General features: G+C 53.3%; 1 protein-coding gene across 1 annotated transcript in view; it reads right to left on the reverse strand.

Annotated features, from left to right (window-relative positions):
- VSTM2L (V-set and transmembrane domain containing 2 like) overlaps positions 1-24,830 on the reverse strand; it is a 38,549-nt gene that overhangs the window by 9,504 nt on the left and 4,215 nt on the right. The window contains exons 2-3 of the mRNA XM_040247336.1: positions 3,222-3,391; positions 1,386-1,436 (exon numbers count right to left, since the gene is read on the reverse strand). Coding sequence (XP_040103270.1) covers positions 1,386-1,436; positions 3,222-3,391 — 221 coding nt within the window. The remainder of the gene's footprint in view (positions 1-1,385; positions 1,437-3,221; positions 3,392-24,830) is intronic.

Raw genomic sequence — 24,830 nt, forward strand, 5'->3', positions numbered from 1 at the left:
AACCCCAAACAAAATCATCAGTGAGAGAGTTGCCATGAACGGGGTATATTAATGTACACAGAGGTCTCCACCTGGCCAGGCTTAACTGATGGGTGTTTGGGCAAGAAACGAGATGTTACACATGACATGTGCGTGTGCCATTGGCAAAGGATGAGGGTAAGGGGCCAGGGGCGGTGGGCCAGTAGCCGCCCTGAGCCAGAAATGATTTACATTTTCCCAGCTCAGAAAGGCCCCGAGGGTAGATAGCACAAATGATGCTTTGAAGGCCTTTCTTCTGTCATCTGCCCATCTCCTGTCTGAGCCTCCGTGGGAGCCTCCCTCCCAGCCTCCCGGCCTCTGTTCTGCCACTTCCAGGGTCTGGCATGGCACCTCACGCCTCCCGGTGCCCACTCTTTACACTGTGACTTCTGCTCTGGGGGATCCTCTGTGTCTAAGTGGCCTTGGGGCCCCGAGCTCCCCAACAAGTCCTTGATGGGCTTGGGAAGGAGCAGCAGAAAAGAGTGAATCTGGACGTCACTCCCACCAACACGCATCCATACCCCTGTGGGCACCTGCATCTTCTGGGCGTGTGTCCAGTTGACTCCCAGCCTCCTGCCAGGCTGACTGCATGCCCCATGCACAAACCCAACCCGGTCCCATGGCCACACGTGTCACCAGGTCACGCCCCTCTCCTCAGCCTCTTCCAGACTCTGCTTGGGGCGCCCTTCTCTACAAAAACTGGCACTGCCTGAGTCCCCTGGGTGCCCTACCTCATGGGGCTCCAGCATAGCCTGGAGACAAAAGCTTGATGCAGCTCAGCCAAGTCATGACCTCCAGCAAGGCTTTGACCCTCTAAGCTTCAGTTGCCCCATCTGTAAAATGGGCAAAAGCTTGCCCTTCCCTCGAGAGATGGAGCAATGATAAAAATGAGTCAATGCATTAGAAGGCCCGGCCAGCCCTGAAACCCTTCGGCTGTAGTTCCTCTGTCCCGCCTCATGTCCGGAGCCAGAGGACCCAAGTGACCGTGAGATGCCGCAGCTGTCATTTGTGATGGGCCGAAAAAAGCCGACTCAGTCTCATTAGTTCCTCGTTGGCTCCCCAAATAAAAAATGCTGCTGAGACAGGCACGAAGCATCAGGGATGCACAGAGCCTTGGCCCCGACAGGAGAGAATGCATCTTCTCTCCCCCTGTCATTTGTTTGTGCCTGTCATTCAATGAACTTGAAAAATCTCTGGCTTTTAAAAAACAGAGCTGGGCCAAGTTTTCCCCCTTCTTTTTTTCTTTTTTCCTTCTCCTCCATCTTCTTGCCAAAGCTCCCTGCTGAACTAGACCAATTTTTTTTTTTTTTTAATTACAACTGTGTCCTCCATTAGAGCCCTTGTAAGAAGTCATTATCAAAACTCACACTTATTTTGGTGGCGTCCTTCCCTGCGTCTTCCTGCTGAGATGCTTTTAGCTGTTGGGAGTGGGAGGGTAGAAAAAGCAGAGACAAGGCGTTAGCATCACGGGATGGGGGTATGGGCCACAGCTAAGATTCTCGAGACAGCAGGTGATGCTCCAGGGACCGCGGGTCTGGAGGCGGGGCTGTGGGGGAGTCCTTCAGCTCTGCGTCCACTCAGGGATGGAGGTGAGTCAGAGCAAAGGAAGATAAAGGAGGTGTCTATAAAACTGACTGCACATGCGCTCTGCATTCTGATATGGAGGGTACTTGGAGATACACAGGGAGGGTAGGTGTGAACAGGCAAAAATGTAATTCAGGTTTGGTCTGTCTGTAGGATTGTCTGTCTGCACACTCACATCTCTCTCCATCTGTGGATGCGTCCTGTTTTCAGGTTTGTTTGCACAGATGCTGCCAGAGCCCTGCCCACATACTATTCCCTGCAAACTGACCTCAGAGGCCTCCAACTGCAAAGCCTGCAACTCTGTGCCTGAGAGCTTTCTCTGACCACTAAGCCAGTGTGCTGGGAGTGGACACCTCCGGGAGCTAGATGATTTTAATATGTATTTGTGAATGTGTTAGAAGCCATTTCATGAAACATACAAGAATGTGTGAGCATGCCTGTGTGTGCATATGAGGGTGTGTCATGTATGTGTTCATATGTGAACAGGTGGGCAGATACGTATTTGCATAATACCTATATACACACAAGCGTAAGAATGAGAGTGTCTTAGTTTGCTCCCCCAGAAGCAGACCTTGAGACAAAGATTCAAGTGCAAATGATTTACTTGGGAGGTGATGCCAGGAAACACCAGGAGGTGAGTGAGCGAGTGATACCAAAGAGTGAAGGAAGTTAAGATTGGGTATGTCCTCAAGCCAGTTACCACCGTGGGCAACTGGAACTTTCTCCCTCTGAGCACCTGGGGATGCTCTTCAGTTATCCCAACTGAAGGGCGAGAGAGCTGGGGTATTTACCCTCCAACTGCTGTCACCCGTTGATGGAGCCCTTTTCCAGCCTGCCTTCCCTGCCGGCAGGCTCTGTGGTCCAGAGAAAACCCACAGGCAGTGTTGCAGGGATTGGTAGGTGATAGCGCTGGCCAGGCAGGTGGGCGTGGACACCAGTAGCATATGCCTCCACGGTGTGTGTGTGTGAGTGTGCACGTGTGCCGTGACTGGGCTGCCTCGTGTGTCTGCAGGTATGTGGTAGGGCATGCATACACGTGTGTGTCTGTGTGACCAAACTGGGCAAAGACTGCCCTTTGTTTAAAGGGCCTGCAAGAATCCGCCTGCAATGCGGGAGACCTGGGTTTGATCCCTGGGTTGGGAAGATCCCCTGGAGAAGGGAAAGGCTACCCACTCCAGTATTCTGGCCTGGAGAATTCCATGGACCCCATAGTCCATGTGGTCAGCGACTTTCACTTTCACTACAAAGCACATGCCCCCAGGGCTTGGAGAAGGTGAGTCAGGAGACCCACCTTGCCCAGTAACCTGGAGCCAGCTTCCGTCCCTCTGGCCTCAGTTCCCCCACCTGTACCTGAAGGGCGGGACTCTGCTCCCTGTAGGGCCCTACCAGCTGCGCGCATCCCAAGGACACAGCCTCGCTTTGCTCCCTACTCCGACACCCCCACCAAGCTTCCTTTCCAGGAAGAAGGGAGGGAGACCGCTGTGGGCTGCAGAGGATGAGCACAGCTGGAGCCGTGCCCCTCAGAGACGGTGAGGGGCAGAGACATACCCCCTCCCCAGGAGTGGGGGGTGGCCGGGATCCTCCCAGCCCCACTCGGATAAGTCTTTCCCGGGCGGTACCTGGTTCGAAGCCCACGCCTGCTTGTCCGTCCAGTCCCTGTGGCTCCGCACGTACCACCACTGGATCTCCAGCGAATAGGAGGGGGAGCCGCTGCCGCGGAAGGAGCAGGCCATCTCCACGTCCTCGCCCGTCCGCGCCGTCATGTCGTGGGGCGTCTCTGTGAACAGGGCTGTGCGGAGACACCGGGGGAAGGGTAGCCAAGGGCTCAGGAAGCCTCAGGGCCGGCGGCGGGGGCGGGGGTGGGGGCGGGACAGGGGGCGGCGGGGAGGGGCGGGGGTGGGGCGGGGTGGTCTGGCTGCAGGTGGGGCACTTGGACCAGCTCTGCGAGGCTGGGCGAGAGGGCTGGGCAGTGGTGGCAGGTGGCAAGACTTGGGGATGAAGGAGGAGGTCGGGAGGCCCCGAATGTCCCACACGGGCACCAGATTCTCTGGAGAGGGTAGTGACGGATCCGAGGAGGGCTTGGTTGGAAGGTGTGAGCAAGGAGGCCGGAGGCCAGGGAGGAAAGCTGCTGCTTTGTCAATTCTTCCCAGTTTCTCTGCCCACCCGCCCTGGGGGGTTCTTCTCAATCCCAGGGCACGACATTCAGCACTGTCTTTGAGAAACCAGACCAGACCTGGGCCTCCACCTGGGGTCCCCTCTGCGCAGGTTGGGGGGCAGGCCACTCCCACCTCCCCTTGGGCTCCATTCTGCCCTGTGAACAGGCCTCACGCTGGTCTCCGCTGTTCCCAGAAATGTGCTTCCCTCGGTGCCTCTTTGGCCAGGCAGGTCACTCAAAGCTCAGCTGAAACCTGGGCCCCTCAGAAAGGCCTTCCCTGACCCACTGGGTCGGTTCCCCTCAACACCCCGGTCATGCACACCCGAGACTGCGGGCACTGCCTGTCGCAGCTGCAGGACAGCAGGGACCAGAGCTCCCTCACTACACATTTCCTGGCACCTGCAAGATGCCCCGAACAGGTGGTACAGCCTCCATCCTGTCAAGGCCCCCAGGGGGCGGTGGGAGACGCAGGTGCCTCCCGTCACCCACCCCCCAACCCCCAGCTGGGTCCAGCTCCCCACTGAAGACGGAGCAGCTGGACCCCCACCCACGGCCACCCCCCCACGCTGGCAGGTAGATGGCAAAACCAGTCCCCACTCGCTGCAGTCCAGCACTGCTCCCTCCATATGTTCTCTCCTCTTTCCAAACACTGTCCTGAGATGTAATTAGAATTCTTTCCTCTTCTCAGGACAGATTATCTCTCCCTGGAAAGACGCCTGGCAGCGGGCAGGTCACCCAGGGAATGTTGCCTCCGTCAGTCCCCGCCACCCCATGTCTGTCTGGCTGCTGCCAGGCGCCCCCACCCAGCGGGCAGCAAGCCCACCTTGCAGCCCCCGTGGTCCCTCCTGGCACTGCTTGCCTCGGAGCTGGAGGAAGACAGAGCCTGACTGGAAGCGGGGGCCCTGCTCTGGGGTCACCTGTCGCCACTCCGCTCCCATGATCCCGAGCACTCTGGGAGGGTCAGGATTGGTAAAATCCTGCTGTTTCTGCCGTACACACAGGGCTTCCAAATGGAGCTTGACTCCAGCAATGAGCCTGTGGGCTAAGAGAATGCCTGTGACATCCTTGACCTCCAAGGCCATGGGTTCAGGCTGCCCATGTTCTCTGAGGTTTGCGAGGGACTGACTGCCGTTGCGTAACAAAGCCAGTTTAATAAGAACGATGTTGTTTGAGTTACTGAACACGTGTCAAGGGTGGTGTGTCAGCAACTGAGAGCTGGGACTGTCCTTGTTTCCAATGGGCAGGAAACACAATGGGCTCCTGGAGGAAGGTACCTGTCCACCCACCTTTGACCTCCAAGTGCCCCGGCCCCCCAAAACTGTAGGGTCTCCCTTGCCTCCTTTGTTCGTTCTCTTATGCCCCGATTCGGTCTCTGGGGAGTTCCATGGGTTCTGTCTCCAGAACATCTCCTGAATCAAGCCCCTTCTCCCCGCTTTCACTGCCCCAGGCTGGGCCAGCCACAACCTCTCACCCATGACAGCGGGGGAGCCACTGGCCTCCCTGCCGCCACCCACCCTTCTCATTAATTTATTTTCAACACAGCAGCCAGAGGAAATTTGGCAAAACACCAATCAGTCCCCTCTCTCTCAAATCTCCCATGACACCATTGCCCTAAGACGAAAAACCAAAGCCTTTACAGTGGCTGACAAGGCCCTCCATGTTCAGGCCAGTTCCCTGTAGAGGAAAAGCTTCTAGTTTTCCCCTTGCTCATTCCATTCCTGACACAATGGCCTCCCTGCTGCTCCTTGGGTGTTCAGCTGAGATCCTACCTCAGGACCTTTGCACTTGCTGTTCCCACTGCTTAGCACTCTCTTCACCCAGATTATCACCAGGCTCCTTCCTTCCCCTGCATCAGGGCTCTGCTGAAATGTCACCTCTTCAGTGAGGCCTGAGGGCTTCCCAGGTGGTGCTAGTGGTAAAGACCCTGCCTGCCAGTGCAGAAGATGTAAGAGATGAGGGTTCAGTCCCTGGGTCAGGAAGATCCCCTGGAGAAGGAAATGGTAACCCACACCAGTATTCTTGCCTGGAGAATCCCATGGACAGTGGAGCCTGGAGGGCTACAGTCCATAAGGCCGGATGGAGTCGGACACGACTGAAGCGACTTAGCATAGCATGCACATGCAGCGAAGTCTACCCTGACCACTTCACTTAAAGCTGCATCCCTGGGAATTTCCTGGTCCAGTGGTTAGGACTCAGTGCTTCCAGTGCCAGGGTCTGGGTTCGATCCCTGTTCCGGGAAATAATATTCCACAAGCTGTGCAGTCAAAACAATTAATTAAAAATTTAAAAAAAAGAAGAGAAATTGCCAATCACAATTTGCATTGGCAAAGAAAAAAGAAAACTGCATCTCTTGCCCAACCCAGAGCTTTGAAACCCTCTTCCCCCCGCCAAAAAAAAAAAGAAACCCTCTTCCCTTCCAACATACTTTCAGTGCTGCCCACTAGAACTTCCTGCAGTGAGGAAAATAGTCTGTATCTGAGCTAATACAGTGGCCACCAGCCACATGTGTGTCTGTTGAGCACCTGAGACAAGACTAGTGTGAATAAGGAACTGAATTTTAAGTTTTACTTCATTTAAATTAATTTAACCTTAAATGTAAGGATTTCTGTGGTGGTCCAGGAGAATCAGCCTGCCAACACAGAGGACACGGGTTTGATCCTTGGTCAGGGAACTAAGATTTCATGTGCCGAGGGGCAACTAAGCCCATGCACTGCAACCACCGAAGCCCACATGCCCTAGAGCCCATGCTCTTGTGACAAGAGAAGCCACTGCAATGAGAAGCCTGTGCACCACAATCAGATAATAGACCCCGCTTGCTGCAACTAGAGAAAGTCTGTGCGAAGCAACAAAGACCCAGCACGGCCAAAAATAAATAGTTAAAAAAACTTAAATGCAGGTGGCCACTTGTAGGGGGTTGTTGTCATCCAGTCACAAAGTCGTGTCTGACTCTTTGCAACCCTATGGACTGCAGCACGCCAGGCTTCCCCGTCCTTCACCATCTCCTGGAGTTTGCTCAAACTCATGTCCATTAAATTGTAGATAACAGCTACTGTATTGGACAGCACAGCTAATACACTTATTTTATTTATGTTTATGGTCTGCATTTTCTTCCAGGAGGCAGGGGTGGTGCCTGTCTTGTCTACTGATACATCCCCATCTCCTAGAACAGTGCTTGGCACATAGTAGGTACTTGCTAAATACTGATGCCGACTTGCCAATCGGGCAGGACTGAAGGGGGCTGCCGAGGACCTAAGCCACCAGGAGGACTGGGAGGTGATCAGAGTGAGCCACTGGCCCCTGGCCCTGGGGACAGCCAGATTCTGCTTTGATCCACGCCCCTACCTGCCCAGCACCTCTGCAAATGGGGGAAGGAGGAGAGTGCTGCGGCCCCCAGTTGGATCCGAGGTAACTGGCAGTGTGACCTCCCTGGCCAAGAGAGAGGGAGTGACGCTGCTGTTGTAACCCCTCCAGATGTCCCTGCCTGAGCCGTGGGAATCGGAAAGTAACCACCATCTTCCCTCCTGCCAGTGGAGAAAGGGGATCCAGAGCTACTGTGCGGAGAGGGGCTTGCTCCCCCCACCAGGAGCCCCCCCACCCCCAGGATCACAGAGCTAGGAAGGGCAGAGCCAGCCCTGGAACCAGGGCTGTGTGACTCAGCCATGGCACTTCTCCGCCCAGGGCTGGGTGAGTCCGTCCCACAGGAAGATGGGAAATGGCACGTGTGGGTCTCACGGGTGGAAGGAAGGGCAGTGATGGGTTTCCCCAAGGAAACCCCTTGGGTGGGGTTTCCATCAGGGTGACCTGGGGAGGGGCTGGCCTCCATCTGCCTTCACTCAGCCTCCCCCTGCCCACAGCCCCCCCAACTTACTGAAAACCCTGACCTTGGTCCACCAGCTCTTCTTATTGATGCAGAAGTCTGCCCCAGGGCTACTCAGCAGCCAGGGGTGGGCAAGGTCAGGCACTCTCCACCCCAGCACAACAGGCCCTCTCCCCAACGCGGATCCCAGTAATCGTCCTCTAGAGGGCGCTGTCCAACAGACACAGAATGCGAGCCCCGCACGAAGACACAGAGGAAATTTTCAATTACCTGTGCCATGTTTTTAAAGTAACCAAAAAAAAAATTTTTTTAAGAAGTGAAATTAATTTTAATCATTTATTTTATTTGACCCAAGACATCAAAAAATTATTTCAACATGTATAAAATTATTCATGAGAAATTTTACATTCTTTTTTGTGCTAAGTCTTGGAAATCCAGCATGTATTTTACATGATTACAGCACATCTCAATTTAGGCCAGGCACCTTCCCAGTGGTCAGTTGTCATGTACGGCTGGCGTCCTGGCAGGTGGTGACTCTGCCAGCCTCAGCTCCCCACTACTCAGAGGAGGCAGCCCAGGCCCAGTATAGGGCAGTAACCCTTCCAAAGTCACACAGTGGAGCCTGGGTTTGAACCCAGGCCAGGCTTCCCAGATGATGTTAGTGGTTAAGGAACCCGCCTGCCAGTGCAGGAGATGCAAGACATGGGTTCAATCCCTGGGTCAGGAAGATTCCCTGGAGGAGGGCCTGGCAACCCACTCCAGTATTCTTGCCTGGAGAATCCCATGGACAGAGGAGCCTGGTGGGCTACAGTCCATGGGGTTGCATAGAGTCGGACACGACTTAGCACATGTGCACACACGCACTGTCTGACTCCCAAGGCTGTGCTCTTTCCCACAGAACTCGAACTCTTTTGGGTGGTAGGACTCTTTCTTATAAAGGAACAGCCCCAGTGGCCAACCTTGTTTTGGAAAGTCCTGAGGAAGCACCTTCCTATGGAGAGTCTGTTTTATTCTGAGTGTAAAGGCCTAGGCTGGTACTGAGGAGGCATTTCACCCAGCCTGAGGCAATCAAGGGGGGCTTCCCAGAGGAGGTGCTGCTCCTCACCAGCCCCACGTGGGCCAGGTAGTCCTGAGCCAAAGTGGGGAGGGGCCCTGGTTGGGAGGATGGAGGGAGACTCTGCTCTGAGAACTCCTGGGAGCCAGGAGAGTTGGCTGTAGCTGTGGCCACCAGCTCTCCCTCTCCACAGGGGGCTCTGGTCCCTTGCTCTCTTTCTCGCTGATCCCCTCAGACCCTGCCAGGAGGCACATGGTTGGGTGGGTTGAAGGAGGCCCCCTTAGGATGCCATTGGCTCCATCCTCTGCGATGAAGGGGGCAATTCATTCTCAGGACAAGTGGGGAAGCGGAGGCTCTAGGCATTTGATGGCATATCTGAGTCTCCATATTCCAGAAGCAGCAACATGAGGGTTTGTTTGGGCCCCACCCCAGAGAACCCCCTCCCTGAAGGGAGAAGCCACATGCAGGTGAGTGCCAGGACTTGGAGCCGGGGAGAAGGGACTGAGCCCGGTTCTGCCATCAGACTTGCTGTGTGACCTTGGGGAAATTTCACCCCCTCTCTGAGCCTCGGTTTGCTCCTCTATACAATAGGGTTAGTCCTTACAGTCTGAGACCCCCACCAGCTCAGACAAACCCAAGGGAGCCAGGCCCTGGGCACTGGGAAGGGGAGGGGTCCCTTCCACTTGGGGGAAGAGGAGGTGACCTGGCCCTTCAGCTGCGCCCTGAAGGAGGGGTGAATACCAATAAGCAGAGGTGGAGAAGGATAGTGTGAACCCAGGAGGGAGGAGGGGAAACCCACGGAGCTTTGTTTAAAAAAAAAAATAATAATCACCCTTTTTAAGGAGCATCTACTAGCATGATGCTGACATTGTCTCTAACAGTTTCTAATCCACTCACTTCCATTTGACAGATGAGGAAAGTGAGGCTCAGAAAGGTGACATCATTTGTCCAAGATACATACAGAGCTGGATTTTGAACTTAGGGTCTGACCAGCAGGCGTGACCAAGACCCTGGGAGTCTATCAGCTCCCATCAGAATTTGGTCTGAATTATCAGGTCAAGTTCAGCCACCAGATTCCACACTTCTATGTCTCATTTGCACACCTCCAGAGACGGGGAGCTCAGCTCTTCCTGTCTCCTCTGAAGGTGGGTGGCTCCAGTTATCAAGAGGTTCTTGCTCCCTCTGCTAATTCTGTGATGAGGACTCAGCATCAGCACCAGAAACCAGAAGGTGATCCACCTTAATTTTGATGATGACAATGATGATCTCTGACAAATATGGAGTGCTTGTTAGTATTCCATATTTGTTAGAGATCATCGTCTCTAACAAGGCCCTCTGCCAAGCTCTTTACACACCTTTTCTCATGCTCCCATCAGGATGCTATGGGGGAGGTGTGATCATTATCATCCCCATTTTTCAGATGGGGAAACTGAGGCTCAGAAGGGTTAAGTGACTTGCCCAAGGCCCCAGAGTCAGTGGTTATGTATGAACCCAGCTCTAGAGGACTCAGGAGTGGCAGCCCGTAACTTCTAGACCATGCTCCTATAACCCTCTTCCCTGTCCCCTCACCCCACCACCTCCTTCCCTTTAGCCTCTCAGACCCCTCCCCTACCTCCACTGTCAGCATCCTTGCTGAGTTTGGGACATTCAAATCCTCTTTCCTCTTTGACTTCCTCCCACCCCTCCCTGTTCAGGTAACTCCTCCCAGCCAGGGAGGCTGGTATAATTATAGATGTTTGAGAAGGATAGGATTGTCCTCTCCAGCCCAAGGGCCCTGAGCAGGGCTGGGCTCGCTGGGAAGACAATTAAAACCGCTGTCCACAAATTAGGATTCAGCAGGAGGAGAAAGGGGCTTGATTGAATGCAACATCTCCTTCCTTTCTGCTTTTAATTGGGGGAGCGATGTATTAATTAACCCCAGGCCTGGTTATCGGGCATCATCGGCAGGAAACAGCTTGTGGCTACAGCGGGAGTCACCGAGTCTGGCTTCTGGAAAAGGCAGGAGATGATTTGGAAGGTCTCATCCGCCCTTAAGGAGTGGGACCCTGACCTCCTTCCTAACCTTTCACGTCCTGGTTCAGTACAGACATCTAGCATTTGGCCTCTGGCATGGATCTGACTCCTGTTTCCTTGAATCCCTAGCTGTGCAACCTGGACAAGCCCCTTTACCTCTCTGAGCTTCCATTTCTTTAGCTGAAAAAAGGGAAGAATGAGAGGATAAAGAGAGGGTTGCACAAGGCAACATACGCCTCACGCCTGGCACATAGTAGGTGCTTAAGAAAAAGCACTCCCTTCTCTCAGTTTCTAGCTCAAAACCCTACCATCTGCAGGAAGATGTTTAGAGATGCTTCCTTGCAGCTTCATCAGATTATGCAGTGGAGGCAACATCTGTATTTCACTCACATCTGGACCATGACACCCCTCATCCATCAGTCCTGTACTCTCCTTCCAACATCCATCCCTGCCAAGCCAGGGGGATTCATGCAGGTCCCAAGGAGGCGTGTTGACCCAGGCAACCCTAGCCCAGTCCCCATGTCCCTCCATCTCTGAGCTCAGGTTCCTCATCCCAGACACTCTGGTCCAGCTCTAGGTCTCCCTCTGCACAACCCTCTCTGCCTTTCCAGTCTTCAGGTTTCTGGACTAAGACTGCCTCTTCCAGGAAGCCTGCAGGGACTGGTCCCCAGCCCACCCATCAATCTTGGGTGGAGCTAGTATTCCCCCAGGAGACTGGTGGCAGGGGCAGCACCTTGTCAGGGGAAACAAGGCAGAGCTGAAGCTAAAGAGACATGAAGAGGGCAGAGCAGAGAGAACCAGTGCGGCCCCTGGGGTCCCGAGGTCATCTCTGACCCAGATCCAATCTCCTGCTGGGAAAAATCGGGTCGCTGCTTGCTTAAAACCTCCGGTGATGAATGGATAAGCAGGATGTGGTCCCTCCATACAGTGGAATATTATAGTCTTAAAAAAGGAGATTCTGACATCTGCTCCAACAAGGAAGAACCCTGAGGACATTAGGCTAAGTGCAATAAGCCAGTCACAAGAAGACAAATACTGTATGATTCCACTTCCATGAGATTTCTAGAGTAGTCAGACTCATAGAGACAGAAAGCAGAATGGCGGCTGTTGGAGCTGGGGGAGGCATGCTGGGGGCATCACAGTTTACTGGTGATAGAGTTTCACTTTGGGATGATGAAACATTTACGTAAGTGGATAGTGGTGATGGTCACAGTAATCTGAATATATTTGATGCCACTTAACTGTACACTTAGAAATAGTTGAAATGGTAAATTTTACATTATGACTATCTTACAATTGTTTTTAAAAAAGCCCTACCACCTCCTGTGGCTTCCCAGCTCTGCCACAATGGTTTTCATCAACAAAAATTTCCCTGTGCTTGTGTCTAGAAGACTCCCCCTGCCCCCGTATCCATGGGGGCCTCTCACTTCTTTTGTCTTTGCTCAAACGTCACCTCTTGTATCGTCCCTGGCCTCTTCTCCCTCATATTTTTCCTTACTGCTTACTAATATATTATATTCTCACTTAGTGTCTCTCATGTACTGTCCCTCTTCCACCCAGGGTGTAAGCCCCTCAAAGGCAGGAGATTTTGGTCTGTTTTATTTACTGCTGCACCCTGCCAGCTAGAACGATGCCAGACACATAGTAGGTGTTCAATGAACACTCTGCTCTCACACAGAACATATGCAGCAGCTCGGGTGAAAGACCGAGACAGGATCCCATCCTCCCTGCCCTGGAGGATGAGCAGGGAGCTCCCAAAGGTACTCATGCTTGGGATGCCCCATTGAGAAACTGCCAGCTCTCACGGTCAAAGTCAGATTCCCAGGTTGAGCATCCGAAGCCTCTAGCTCTGGCCCCTCCCAGAACCCAGTTCAGCCCCTCCTGCCCTTGGGCCATGTGTGCGTATCTCCCTCGGGGCCCAACCTTGCATGGTTCTTGGAATCCCTGCTCAAAACTGGCCCTCTGCCTGGAGACGCCCTCTCTCCCTGGGCTAGGGCAGAAGCCCTCCTTGATGCTCCCGATGGTCTCTGAGTTCTCCATTTGCTGCCCCACTGGCCTGTATTATATGGCAGGTATTAATCAGGGTGTCTGTGTCTCCCCCAGACTAGAAGCTTCCCCAGGGCAGGGCTCCGTATTGCCCAGGATAGAGGAGGCACACAGGCGGTACTGCTGGGCATGTGCTGAATGAAGTGAGAAAGGAAGGTTAGACAAAAACCTAAGAGACTTAAGTTAGAAACTTGAAAGAAAAAAATGAGACGTAGACATCATCCATCCATTCGTCCATCCCATCATTCACCCACCCAACATTTACTGGGCATCTACTGTGTGCCAGATTAGTGTTTAGGGGGACAGTACCCACGAGCGCAGATGTATGGACACAGGCAACCAGGGAGGTCCTGAGTCAGGGGCCCCCAGACCCACTCTACCTCCCACTGGCCCTCACGACCACCAATGCCCAAGCCCAGTCTGGCCCGCTGGGTCCAGCCAAGGGCTTCCCAGAAAATTGACAGGCAAGCTGGAGGCTCCCCATGATGACGCATCAAGTTGTCATGTGAAATGTGACCAAGAGTGAACAGGCCAATAAAGAAAGGCTGAAGCTCCAAGAAGGGCCCTCAGCTCGCCTACCCTTGAGCCCCAAGGACCATCAACCTTGTGCAGTGACCTTCTGACTGGAGGCCCACTAGGAGCCAGAAAGTTGAGATGAATGTTCCCAATAATCCTCACAGTGACCTGCTGGGCAAGGGGTCACTGTCTTTTTATTACAAGTGGGGAAACTGAGGCTCAGATAACCTGGGGGCCATTGGGGACAGTCCCCTGCCCCGCTGTTGAAGGGAACCCCTCTATGTGGCAGACACTCTAAACAGGACCCCACTTCATCCTCCCAGAGAAAAAGGAAAGAAAGAAAGATAGCATTAAGTTGTGTCCAACTCTTGCAATCCCATGAACCACACAGCCTGTCAGGCTCCTCTGTCCATGGGATTCTCCAGGCAAGAATATTGGAGTGGGTTGCCATTTCTTTCTCCAGGGGAACTTCCCAACCCAGGAATTGAACCCAGGTCTCCCACATTGCAGGCAGATATTTTACTGACTGAGCTACCTGATGCTATTTATTATCAGCCCCCATTCACACAGGGAGCTACCCAGGCTCCACACCTAAGGATGCAAAGTCAGATTTCAATCCCAAGGCTGACTGTGGAATTTCCCAACCCAAATCTGTGTCCTCTCTCACCCGCTGTCCTCTTGCAGCTCTAGAAAGTGAGAGTCACTGGGGGCCTTTTCCAGAAAGCCTGCTTGGTGACCAGCTCAGCAGGGCACTGGGGCTGAAAGGGCGTGTGACATGAGGTCAGAAAAGCCCAGAGCCTCCTGAACTCCCCACTGGAAGGCAGAACAGGGAAAAGGACTGTGGAGGGAGTGTTGTTTGGGAAGCTCCATTTCACATGAGACTCTCACAGAGCTCCTGATATCAGGGGATGTAAAATGTCCATAAGAGGAAAACCTAAAGAAGTGGGATCAAAAAGCCTCCAGGGAATAAGAAGCCTGTCAGGGATGGGTGTGGGGTGTCTGTTCTGGGATGGGCCTGGGGTGGGGGGGGCACCCCAGGGTTCCATTTCCTCTTGGGCAGCCAGCCCCCCACCTCGGGCAGGTGGCCTGCAGCAAGAGGGATCGAGGTCACAGAGACTCTTTCATCTTGGAGTGGACAGGTGTCCTCTTCTCAAGAAGTGAAGAGGAGGGTACTTCGCTGGTAGTCCAGTGGCTGAGAGTTCATGCTGCCAGTGCAGGGGGCCCGGGTTCAATCCTTGCTCAGGGACTAGATCTCACATGCTTCAATGAAAAGATCCTTAATGCTGCAACTGAGACTCGGCGCAACCAAAGGAATTAATAATAATTAAAAGAAGTGACGAGTGCATTTTGTACAAAAGTTTGAAGAACTGAATGTGCCTTCTTGGGATGATGGGGGCCTGGGCATGTGGTAGGGACTCAAGTCCTCCCTGCAGAAGAAATGAGAGATCAGCTTTCATGGATGCTTACTCTGGGCCAGTCCCTGTGCTGGGCTTCCCAAGATGCTCAGGCCAGGCAGGCCCTGATCCTCAAGGGGCACACATTCCGCAGGAGCTACACACACACAGACCAGTAACTATTGTTGGGACTGGGTAACTAGAGCTGGGACTGAGCCTGGATCGGCATGTACGGTTGCTCAGGGTGTGCACCATTCACAGAGCCAGGGATCCTAGTGCCCTGCAGAGACATGTGGCACACAAGGTGTGTGCAGAGGCTCTGGGTGGAGGTGCATGTCCTTGGAGAGGAAAGGCTTCTGGGAGGGAAGAGGGGATAGGGTTGGACTTGAACATTGATGGGATTTGCATAGCCAGGGTGCTCAGGGGCCAGAAAGGGCATAGGAAAGACAGTTCTGCAAGTCCAACCTTTTGGGGTCCACTTTACCATTTCTGCAGGTTCCCTGTACCACCTGCACTATTATTTACTTAATATTTATTTTCAAAGCAACTGTCTCTTTTTTACTTAAATAAATTCCACTTAAAAGGAGACTTTTATTACCGCCATAAATGGAAAATCAGCATCACTTGCCATAAAGAGAGGGTAACAGTAAAAATAAGCACTATGAAAACCAAACAGTGTTCGTAAATTCTAGCCAGAGAAGGCTGCCTGCTGAAGGCTACGAGCCTCCGTCCCCGTCTCCTCTCATTAACAGGGGAGATGGGTGAGAGATGGGTGTTAAATTCGGAGTGGCATCGGGAAGAGAATTCCTTCTTGATCAGAAGGGCTTGGGATGCAGGTCCAGCTGACGTGTGCCCATCAGTGGGCAGCCAGCTCCACCACTGTCACCAGCTCTGGCTGTCTTGGCCACCGGCCCAGTACCACGATTCATCTTTAGTTGGCACCTCCGAGGCCTTGCTCCCTCTGGCCCGAAGACTTGAAAGCTTTCCCACTCACCTATACGGTGCAGCATCCTGTCTGATTTGCCAGAACGTTCCCTGTGTCTTGCATGTGGGGAGGACTAACATCAATTTCAGGAACGAGGAGGACTGAATGCGTGTTCGTGGAATGAATGACCAAAGAAATGAATGGAGGGCTCCCTTCTGGCTGTACTGAGGCTTTGGAAGTGACTTTCTGAGGCATCAGTTTCCTTCCCATCCCTCCGCTGCCCCCACAAATGGGAACATTACTTTTGTATTAAAGTAAACATGAATATATTATGGCATGGAATACAGAACTCATGCATTTTGGATGAAACAGGAGACATCAAAGAAATGTTGCCCTTGGTGGGGAGCTGTTTACTCTCCGGCATGAGGCGAACCCCTTGTCAAGGATCTCCATCCCATCCAATCGGAGTCTGCCTTCATCTTTGCAGCCTCAGGCTCTTCAGACCACGCTCTGTGCACTGGAGGGCTGATGTGTTGGCAAAAGGGGCAGAGGACCCAGAGGAAAAGGAGGGACTGGGGGCAGGTGAAGTCCAGGATTTACAGATGTAGATGCCTTTTCATCCATACAACAGACCCCTTTGCACGAGTCCAAGCCCAGTGCAGGGCACGATCCATAATCCTCACAACAATCTTATGGTTTTTCACAGGTAAAAAAATCTAACACTCGGGGACAGAGGACTATGTATCACAAGGCACAGATCCAGTAAATGGTAGGGCGAGGACGTGAACCTGAGTTCCAGGAAACTCCAGAGCCTGTATTATTGCCACACCAGCACCCCTCCCTAAGACGTGGCTCCACTCTTTCTTGCTGTGTGACACTGTGTAAGTCGCTTCACTTCTCTGGGCTTCGGTTCCCACGTGTGTCATTGGTTAAAGGCTTATTTTGAGGATTACATGAACTGTGCAGGTGAAGAGTCTGTTTCGGTGTTCTGGACACCGTAGGGCCTCATCCACTCACTGCTGACTTTTAGGAACACACTAGCACATTGACCTAAGTGGGGTCCCTGCCCAGCCCCAGCTGATTGCCCCACCCAATAACAATTCAGACTGCTAACACTTAATGTGCCTCGGTTTCCCCATTTGTAAAATGGGGATAATAATAACAACCACTTCAGAGGCTGATGTAAGGATTTTTTAAAATTAATTTTTCTTGTAGTTGCTGATGTGGTTAGTTTCTGCTTTACAGCAAAGGGAATCAGCTGTTGTTTACATCTATGCCCTTGTTGTAAGGATTAAATCCATTAGCGTTTTTATAAAGTGAGTGTCTGACTCCAAGTATGTGCTTATAAAAATGTTTCCTTTTTATTTATTTATTTATTTAGCGGTAACTGAAGTGAAATTCACATAACATAAAATTAACCATTTTAAAGTGTACACGTCAAGGGCACTGAGTACAGTCACCCAGTTGTGAGACCACCATGTCTATTTAGTCTCATGACATTTTCATCCTCCCACTAAGCAGTCACTCCCCCTCCCCCCAGGCCCTGGCAACCACCAATCTGCCTTCTGTCTCTATGGATTTGCCTATTCTGGATATTTCACATAAATGGAATAATAGAATATGTGGTCTTTGGGGACATGCTTTTTTCACTCAGCATAATGCTTTTGAGGTTTGTCCATATTGTAGCATATTATCAGATTTCATTCCTTTTTATAGAGTTGTTTCTTTAATGAAATATCTCACAGAATCCCGAGCACAACCTGGGAAGCAGCCACTGTCACCCTCCTCTTCTTCCGATGAAGAAACTGAGGCACAGAGAGGGTGGGGACTTGCCCAGGTCACCTGCCAGGCAGCCCCCACACAGCAGGGCTGGCAGGCTGGGGGTGGGGGTGGGGGTGTGCCTCCCAAGGCCACCAGCGCATATTGAAGGAGACAGCTGTGGAATTACAAATCTGGGGAGATTTAAGAAGAGTGGAAATGTTCTGGCACTTGCAGGACTGTGGAAGTTCAGCAGGTTTCCCCAGTGGAATTCCCGCCTCCTCTTCCCACACATCTAGGCCACAGGGGATGAAAGGGCTTGAGAGGGAGAAACCAAGTGTGGGGACGTGCAGGGAGCCAGGGATGGGATGAAGGCTGATGGCTGTGCAGGTACCATTTCTTTCCATGCTCACCTGCACATCCTGCAAAGCTGGTGGGGTGAGCCACCCACTGCACTGATGGCTAGTGAGGCTCAGAGAGGTTGGCGGGGGAGGAGGGGCCAGGATTTGAGCCCGAGTGTCTGAGCTCAAAGTCCAGGCACATACCCATCCTTAATGCTTGTCACAGATTGCAGGGGGTGTGGATGGAGGAAGCACAGGGAGGCAGCATCAGCCATAGAATGAGAGGCAACCCCAGGGCCCCAGAGAGAAGCTTCCCCAGATCCACAAAGAAGGGGGAAAAGAAGTCTGGGAGCACGGAGAGTGGAGCGAGAGAGGCCAGGACCAGGCAGGACAGAGCAAGAGAGCGGCAGAGATGGGGGGCAACTGAAAGTCAGGTGCAGAGATCAATAGGAGGAGAGAAACTGAGGCAGCATGCCCAGGGATGCTTTGGAGCAGAGCTTCTGGGGATGCCCAGAAGGCAGAGTGCTATGCTGCCCCCTCCTCCACCCCCTCTCTGCTGGGGCTGGCCCAGTCAAACCCAGCTCCCCTTGGAACCCAGTTCCTGCCCCCACCCCAGTTCCTGCTACTCCTGCCCAACTGTGTCTGAGAAATCCAAGACTGCAGCAGTAAACCCGTGGGCTCTGGAGTCAAGCTGACCTGGATTTGAAACCCAACTGTACTTCCCAGAGGTCAGCCAAACTCTGCCCAGTTTCCTCATCTGTAAAATGGGTATTGTGGGGACTCAAGGGGGATCACACATACCTGTAAATGTCTGGCTGCTGCTATTCATGCTGACTCTCTGGGAGTCGGGGGTCTTGATCCAGCCCCGCCTCCCAAAGGCTCCCACCTCCTTTTCCCTCACCTAGAAGACTGGCCTTTAAGGAAGGGTTTTAAGCCCAATGACTATTCTAGAAGCAAATAAGCCCTAGCTGAAAGGGTTCTGCCCTACCCCAGAGCCTTTGTACTTACTGTTCTCGCTGCCTGGGAGGGGATTTAATAGAAAGCAGCAGAGCTGGGATGGGGTTGGGGGCACCCAGTGCCTATGTGGAGTTCTGTGATCACTGCTGTGGTGTCGGGGGACATAAGGAGACCAGCTGATGAGTCTCGGGGCCCCTGCTCCCAGAGCCCCACCATCAGCCAGCCTGTCCACCCCTCCCTCTCATCTGCCTGCCCGAGACCATCAGCGCCTTTGTTTTGAGCGCTATTTCCACTACTGTGCGCTCTGGCCGCCAGGGCCTCCATTAGGGACCCTTTCCTGGGGCCGATGACAGGCAGCAAACAGCTCCCCAGCGAGCCAGCTGTAATTGCTGCCGCCTCTAAGGTCGGAAATGATTTTTTTAAAACCTCACAAAGCAAAACAGACACCCTACTGCCTGCTCTCTCCCTCCCGGCCCTCAGCCGGGAACCAAGCCTGAGGTTTCTGAGAAATGGGGAGTGCAGTTAAGATTCCCCTCAGCCCAAGAGACACCCTTAACATGCCAGGATCAGGGAAACAAAGTTTAGGGCTCTGATCCCTCGCTTTGAACTCAGTGTGAGGCCCCGGACATCTCTCTAAGCTCCCCCGCACCCCCCGACCGTTTCCTCCGTCTGGGGTGCCTGCCGGGGTGACCGTGACGGGGGCTCTGACAGGAGGTTATGGGCCTCTCTGTGAAGCAGAGAGAACCGCAAGGCAGGAGGGGAAGGAAGAGAGCCTGCCAAAGGGAGAAGATCACTCGGGAAAAGGTTCTGAGGAGGAAGGAGCTCGTGTGTTCAAGAAAGGAAGCCAGCATACTTCTACACACACGTACACACACACCAGACACTCGGCTCCCGTCTCCTTTCAAGCCCATATTCCCAACAATCCCTGGGCACTTAAAAACCAGCCCCCGCATCCTATGAGCCCAGAAACTCAGCCCCTCTCGCCATAAACAGCCTCTCCTCCTCCATTAGCCCCTCCAGCCTCCAAAGCCTATTTAAGGCCCCCACTTCAACCTGCAGGGCCAGCGACGCCCTGTGCCTTCACCACTCAGAAATCCTCCAGGCCTGCCCCTGCCCTGGGGATCAAAACCAACCCTCCCCAGCCTAGTCTTAGCACCTCCAGCCACAGCCTGCTTTTCCGGGTACGCCCGCAGGCCCCTCCAAATGAAGCCCCTGCCAGACCCAGACAGTTGGGCAGGGCTCCCTGCCGGCCACCAGAGCCTCCTCTCAGCCCCGACGGTCCCTGGACGCAGGCAGAGAAGGCGCCCACGGCCCCCAGGAGGTCTTCCCTGACTGCACCAGGACACAGCAACCACTCTCGCTGGGAACCCCCCACCCCGAGACCTCCCTCTTCTGTGGCACACCTGCCCTGTTTCTGGGGCTCTCACCTCTGGTTGAATGTCCTCTATTATGTCTCCCTAAACTCACCCCCGCGGACACTCACCAAGGACCTGCCAGGGAAAGGGAGTGAAGCTTCTTTCGAGGCCACCTCAGGTCACAACACAGAACAGTCCCCGGTGGTAGGAGAAGGACTCCAGAGCCTGGCTCTGCTTCACGCCAGCCCTGTGTCCTGGGGCCAGCCTGGAACCTCAGCCACCCCCCACCCCCCGCCCCATGACAGGAAGGCTGCTTCCCCCGAGGACCACAAGTGGGCTTTGGGGGCCCTCAACAAGCCCCCCTGACACTGGACCAAACAATGAGGCATTTTTCTGAGGAAACAACCCAGTTTTCATCAACCAGTCCAATTCTCAAGAGGATGGTGCCCTCCAAAAAAATTAGGAACCATTAGACTTGACAAGGCCCAGTGCCCCAGTAGCTTCCCCGTGTGGCCATTCACCCGTTTATTCATTTCGTTCATTCAACCGGCATTTCCTGGGTGCCTGCTCTGTGTGGGTCATTGTGATACACAGAATTCGTGCACGTGTAAGCCTGAGATGTCACCTGAAGAGAGGAGTATGTGTGTGTGTGTGTGTGTGTGTACAGAGAGACAGAGGGAAAGGGCAGACTGAGGTGGGAGAGATGAGAAGAGGGAGGAAGCAGATGGAGCAGACACAGGGAAAGGGACAAAGAAAGATGGAGAGTGGTCGAAAAACGGAGATAGAGATTGAGAGAGACAAACCCATACAAAGAGATTCGGAGGAAGAGAAGCAGGTGAGCATGTGGCACCGATGGGCACTGCCAGCCCCCTAATTGATAGCTCTGAGCGAGGGCCCCCTCCTGGCTCCAGCTCTAACCTTCCAGATGCTCCCAGAGCCTCCACACCTCACGTCCCAAGGGCACCTGCCTGGAGGGGGCTGGGGAGACCGGACCTGATGCAAAGGCAGAGGGTACCTGCCTGGCCCCTTAGGCCAGTCTGATAAAGGACCATCCAGGCCGCTTCTTCCCCACTGCCACAGCTCCTCCAGTCACACGTGAGCAAATACTTGAGCATTCACTCCAGACTCAGGCTCAGACAAAAACAGCCAACCCTGTAAAATCCAGGCAGGCATGAGCCTACTCCCATCGCTCCCCACTGATGATGCCAGACTTGGATCCAGAACCCTAGACTCTCAGCCCTGGGCTCTTTCAGCCAGACTGGGCCTTCTCAGCCTTTTGGCATCACGGACCTTGAGAGAATCCCATGAATCCAGGGCACGCTGTGGAACAAAACACCAGCCCACAAGCCCAGCTGGTTTGGCAACCAGCAGAGGACAGATGAGCGGGTTAAGAGCTGCAAGCTGGGCTCAGGCCTGGCTCAGCCATCCAACATCTGCGTGTCCTCAGGCAAGTCGCATCACCACCCACCCCCGCAAGCCTCAGTGTCCTCGTCTGTAAAATGGGAGTGCCCTCTGCACAGAACAGGCGAGGGCTGGATGAGAAGAGGTGGGGAAGGGGCAAGCACAGAGAAAATCCCCTGTGAGCCCTGGCTGGTGTTTTGGTTCAGAGCCCGGAAGGCCACTGAGAGCTAAGCGCCAGGTGCCAGATGGAATGCCAGGCCACCATCGGCTCCATCCTCACCTGTTGATGGGAGAACAAAGGACAGCACTTGGGAGGATACAGATGGAGGTGTTCCGGATGCTTAGAGCTTCGGAGAACTTGGCACTGTTCAGGTGGGAAAATGAAGCCCAGAGAGGGGCAAGGACCTGCCAAGCCACCCAGAAGCTTGAGCAGGGGGAGGGTGGATAAAAACCCAGGTTTGACTCCCTGCCCCAATTCTGGCATTTTAAGTGGGAGCAGAACTGATCAAGGAATCTCTACCCCAACCTCTTAACACCGGGAGGAGTGAAGGCCCCCACCCCCACCGTGTCCCCAGTGTGGGACCAGGCCTCCTCAGTGTTACAAGCCCTGCCCAACTCAGCCCTTGTCCCAGCCCCATCACTAAACTGCTCACACCCACTGTCTTCTGGCTTCTGCCCACTTCACCCATCTCTGCTCATTTGGGAAAGAAGGCAGGCTTCTCCTCTGTGATACCCCCAGCTAATAACTGGTCCAGCTTGCATACCTCCTATGATGGGGAGCTCACTCTTAGCAACTTCACTGCCCCAGGAGGGAGTGCCCTTCTCCAGGCTGGACATCATTCCTGCTCCTTAACTCATCACAATTTACACTTACATATATTTCACAAGTTCAGTTGTCTGAGCAAGAGCCCTATCTGTCTTCCTCACGGGTATGTCCCCAGTGGCTAAAAGAGCCTGCTCCATGGTAGGTTCTCAACTATTGAGATATTTGTTGAATGAAGGAAGGAATGAATGAATGATCTTGTAGCCCCTGTTAGGCCAGCAGTTCCCAGTGTGAGGAATAGGAGTATGAGGTGGGAGGGGGTGGCCTGCAGGCCAGCACCTCCCAAGTATGGTGACCCACACACACGATGCGTCTGTGTACCACCTGTACCATTACGTCCATCATGCTTTTCTATAAACGAACTCACTATGTTTTAATATCCCTGTTAGGCTCATTCTAAGCAATCATATCTGTGAAATCGCAGTTTTGATGTGCTGGTTATATTTTTCCAATCCACATTAAAATAAATGCATAACTATTAAAATGTAAGAGGTTTGTCTGTGTTCTGCCTAAAACCATCTCTCAGGTAGGACCCAACCTTGCCGAGAGGAGTCTTCTTGAAGAAGGGGATGGTGGAGCTGAGCCCTTTGCTGGCTTCAAGGAAGGGGAGGGGACACAGCAGTGAACAGGGGGACCTGGAGCAGCAGCAGCCCCTCTGCCCACCCCCCTTCTTCATAGCAGCAGGTACCAGAGCGATTCTGGGGTCATCAGCTGGTAAAGGAGTGGATTTATCCCCCTAGCAAGACCATGGCCCCCTTTTCCATTGGAAGAATCCCACTGGGGGCTGGGAGAAGAGGCTACATCCTGAGACCCCATTACCCTCAGGGCTGAAGCATCTCACATGCACCCCAAGGGGCTGGGCCTACGGGTCTACCCACTGCAAGAGGGAATCAGCCTTACTCACCCCAGATGCCCATGTCGTGGTCAGTAAGGATAAGGAGGGGGTTCGAGTTTTGTGATTTTTCTATTAATAACATGGGTTTCTTATGAAATTAAAATTATGTGAATGTTTAAAATGACACTGACTTGGCATGAACAGAAGTTTAAATTCAGACCTTAGACTTTACTTATCCTCCTTGCCACCCACTCCGTCACTCTCTGCCATCTCCCTGGGCTAGGCATTGTGGTGGGTACCAGGACATGAGAGACTCTGACCCGCTCCCACCGTGGAGCCCTGGTCATTACAGTGGGGGTGGTGAGAGTGCCCAGATGCCAGTCCCCATGTGCCCAGCTGGCCCCAAACTCCCCTGGGGCTGAGACACCCTTCCCATAATGCCCTCAACAGCTGGTTCAGTCCCTAAAGTCCAAGGTCATGGCCAAGCACCAGGAGGTGGGCTTGCTTCGCGTCCCCTTTCCCTTCTTTCTGACACCTACCTCTCCCAAGGGCGCCGATGTCACTGTTCACACCACGTGTCCACTCTCCTTACCCATCTGATTTTCTCAGCCTATGACAGAAGCTAGAAAGTCACCAAGGCAGGTTCTGGCCTGGGGGTGGCCAGGTTCACTGCTGCCCAGCTCGGGTGTGGAATGTAGAGGTCGTCACCACGGGGCCAAGGGCCTCTCCTTCCTCTCTGGGACACAACAGCATTGCGAACGTGGGCCCCATCTGGGCTCCAATACTTGCTAGGTGAGTGACCGTGGGCAAGCCCTTTTAACCTCATGGAATCTCAGGTTCCTCATGAATACAATCAGGCCAGGGGAAGTCCCCTCCCCTTAGGATTCTTATGAGGATCAGATGAGACAACGCCATTTAAAACCCTAACATGACAATATACATTTGCTTCCATATAATTCTCACTCTCTCTTTTTAAAAACTATTTATTTATTTGGCTGTGCCAGGTCTGAGTTGTGGCATGCGAACTCTTGGTTGTAGCATGCGAACCCTTGACTGTGGCATACAAACTCTTGGTTGCAGCATGTGGGATCTAGTTCCCTGACCAGGGACTGAACTCAGGCCCTCTGCACTGGGAGCTCAGAATCTTAACCACTGGACCACCAGGGAAGTCCTCTCACTCTCCTTTTGTACAGAGGTGGGTCAGGTGATCCCCAAAGCCAAGCACTAACCTCCCAGGCAATCTGGGCGCACACTCTTTTGCCCAAGGCCTTGGTTTTCCCCTTTGTGAAATGGGTAGAAGATGGTCCCAAAGGCCCTGCTGGCTTGGCCTGAGCCTCAGTGATTCATTTATTCCACATGCTCCAACTCCTGCCCTGGTGATTGGCGAGGACCACTCTCCCTGCACCCCAGACCCTGCCCACTTACTTGTCACCAAGAGACTTCCCCCAACATGCCTGCTGTCACCGTGGCAGCGAGTTGAATTCCCAGGCCTGCTGGCTGCCTGCGGCTCCCCTTGCTTGGGGAAAAAGCTGAGGGAGCCGCTGATAGGCAAAGTGTCAAAAGCAATTGGTGTGAAGGACTTGGGGAAAACTGCTTGCGAGGGCCAATTCCCCACAGGAGGCCGGGAAACCCTCAGCCCAGGGCGGAGTGTTTACAGGCGTAATTGATAGAATAATCACCAACACCCAAGACAACGGTGAACACATTTTTAACATCATAACCTTCGGAAGACAGCACTCAATTTTCTCCATCTCCCAACCACCAAACTAGCCAGCTTATTGATGGGGAGATACCAACAGTTCGGGAAGGAACGCAAGAAAGCCAGGGTCATTTTTCAG

This window comes from Oryx dammah, unplaced genomic scaffold (genome assembly GCF_014754425.2).
Source record: "Oryx dammah isolate SB20612 unplaced genomic scaffold, SCBI_Odam_1.1 HiC_scaffold_10, whole genome shotgun sequence".
In the NCBI taxonomy this organism is placed as follows: domain Eukaryota; kingdom Metazoa; phylum Chordata; class Mammalia; order Artiodactyla; family Bovidae; genus Oryx; species Oryx dammah.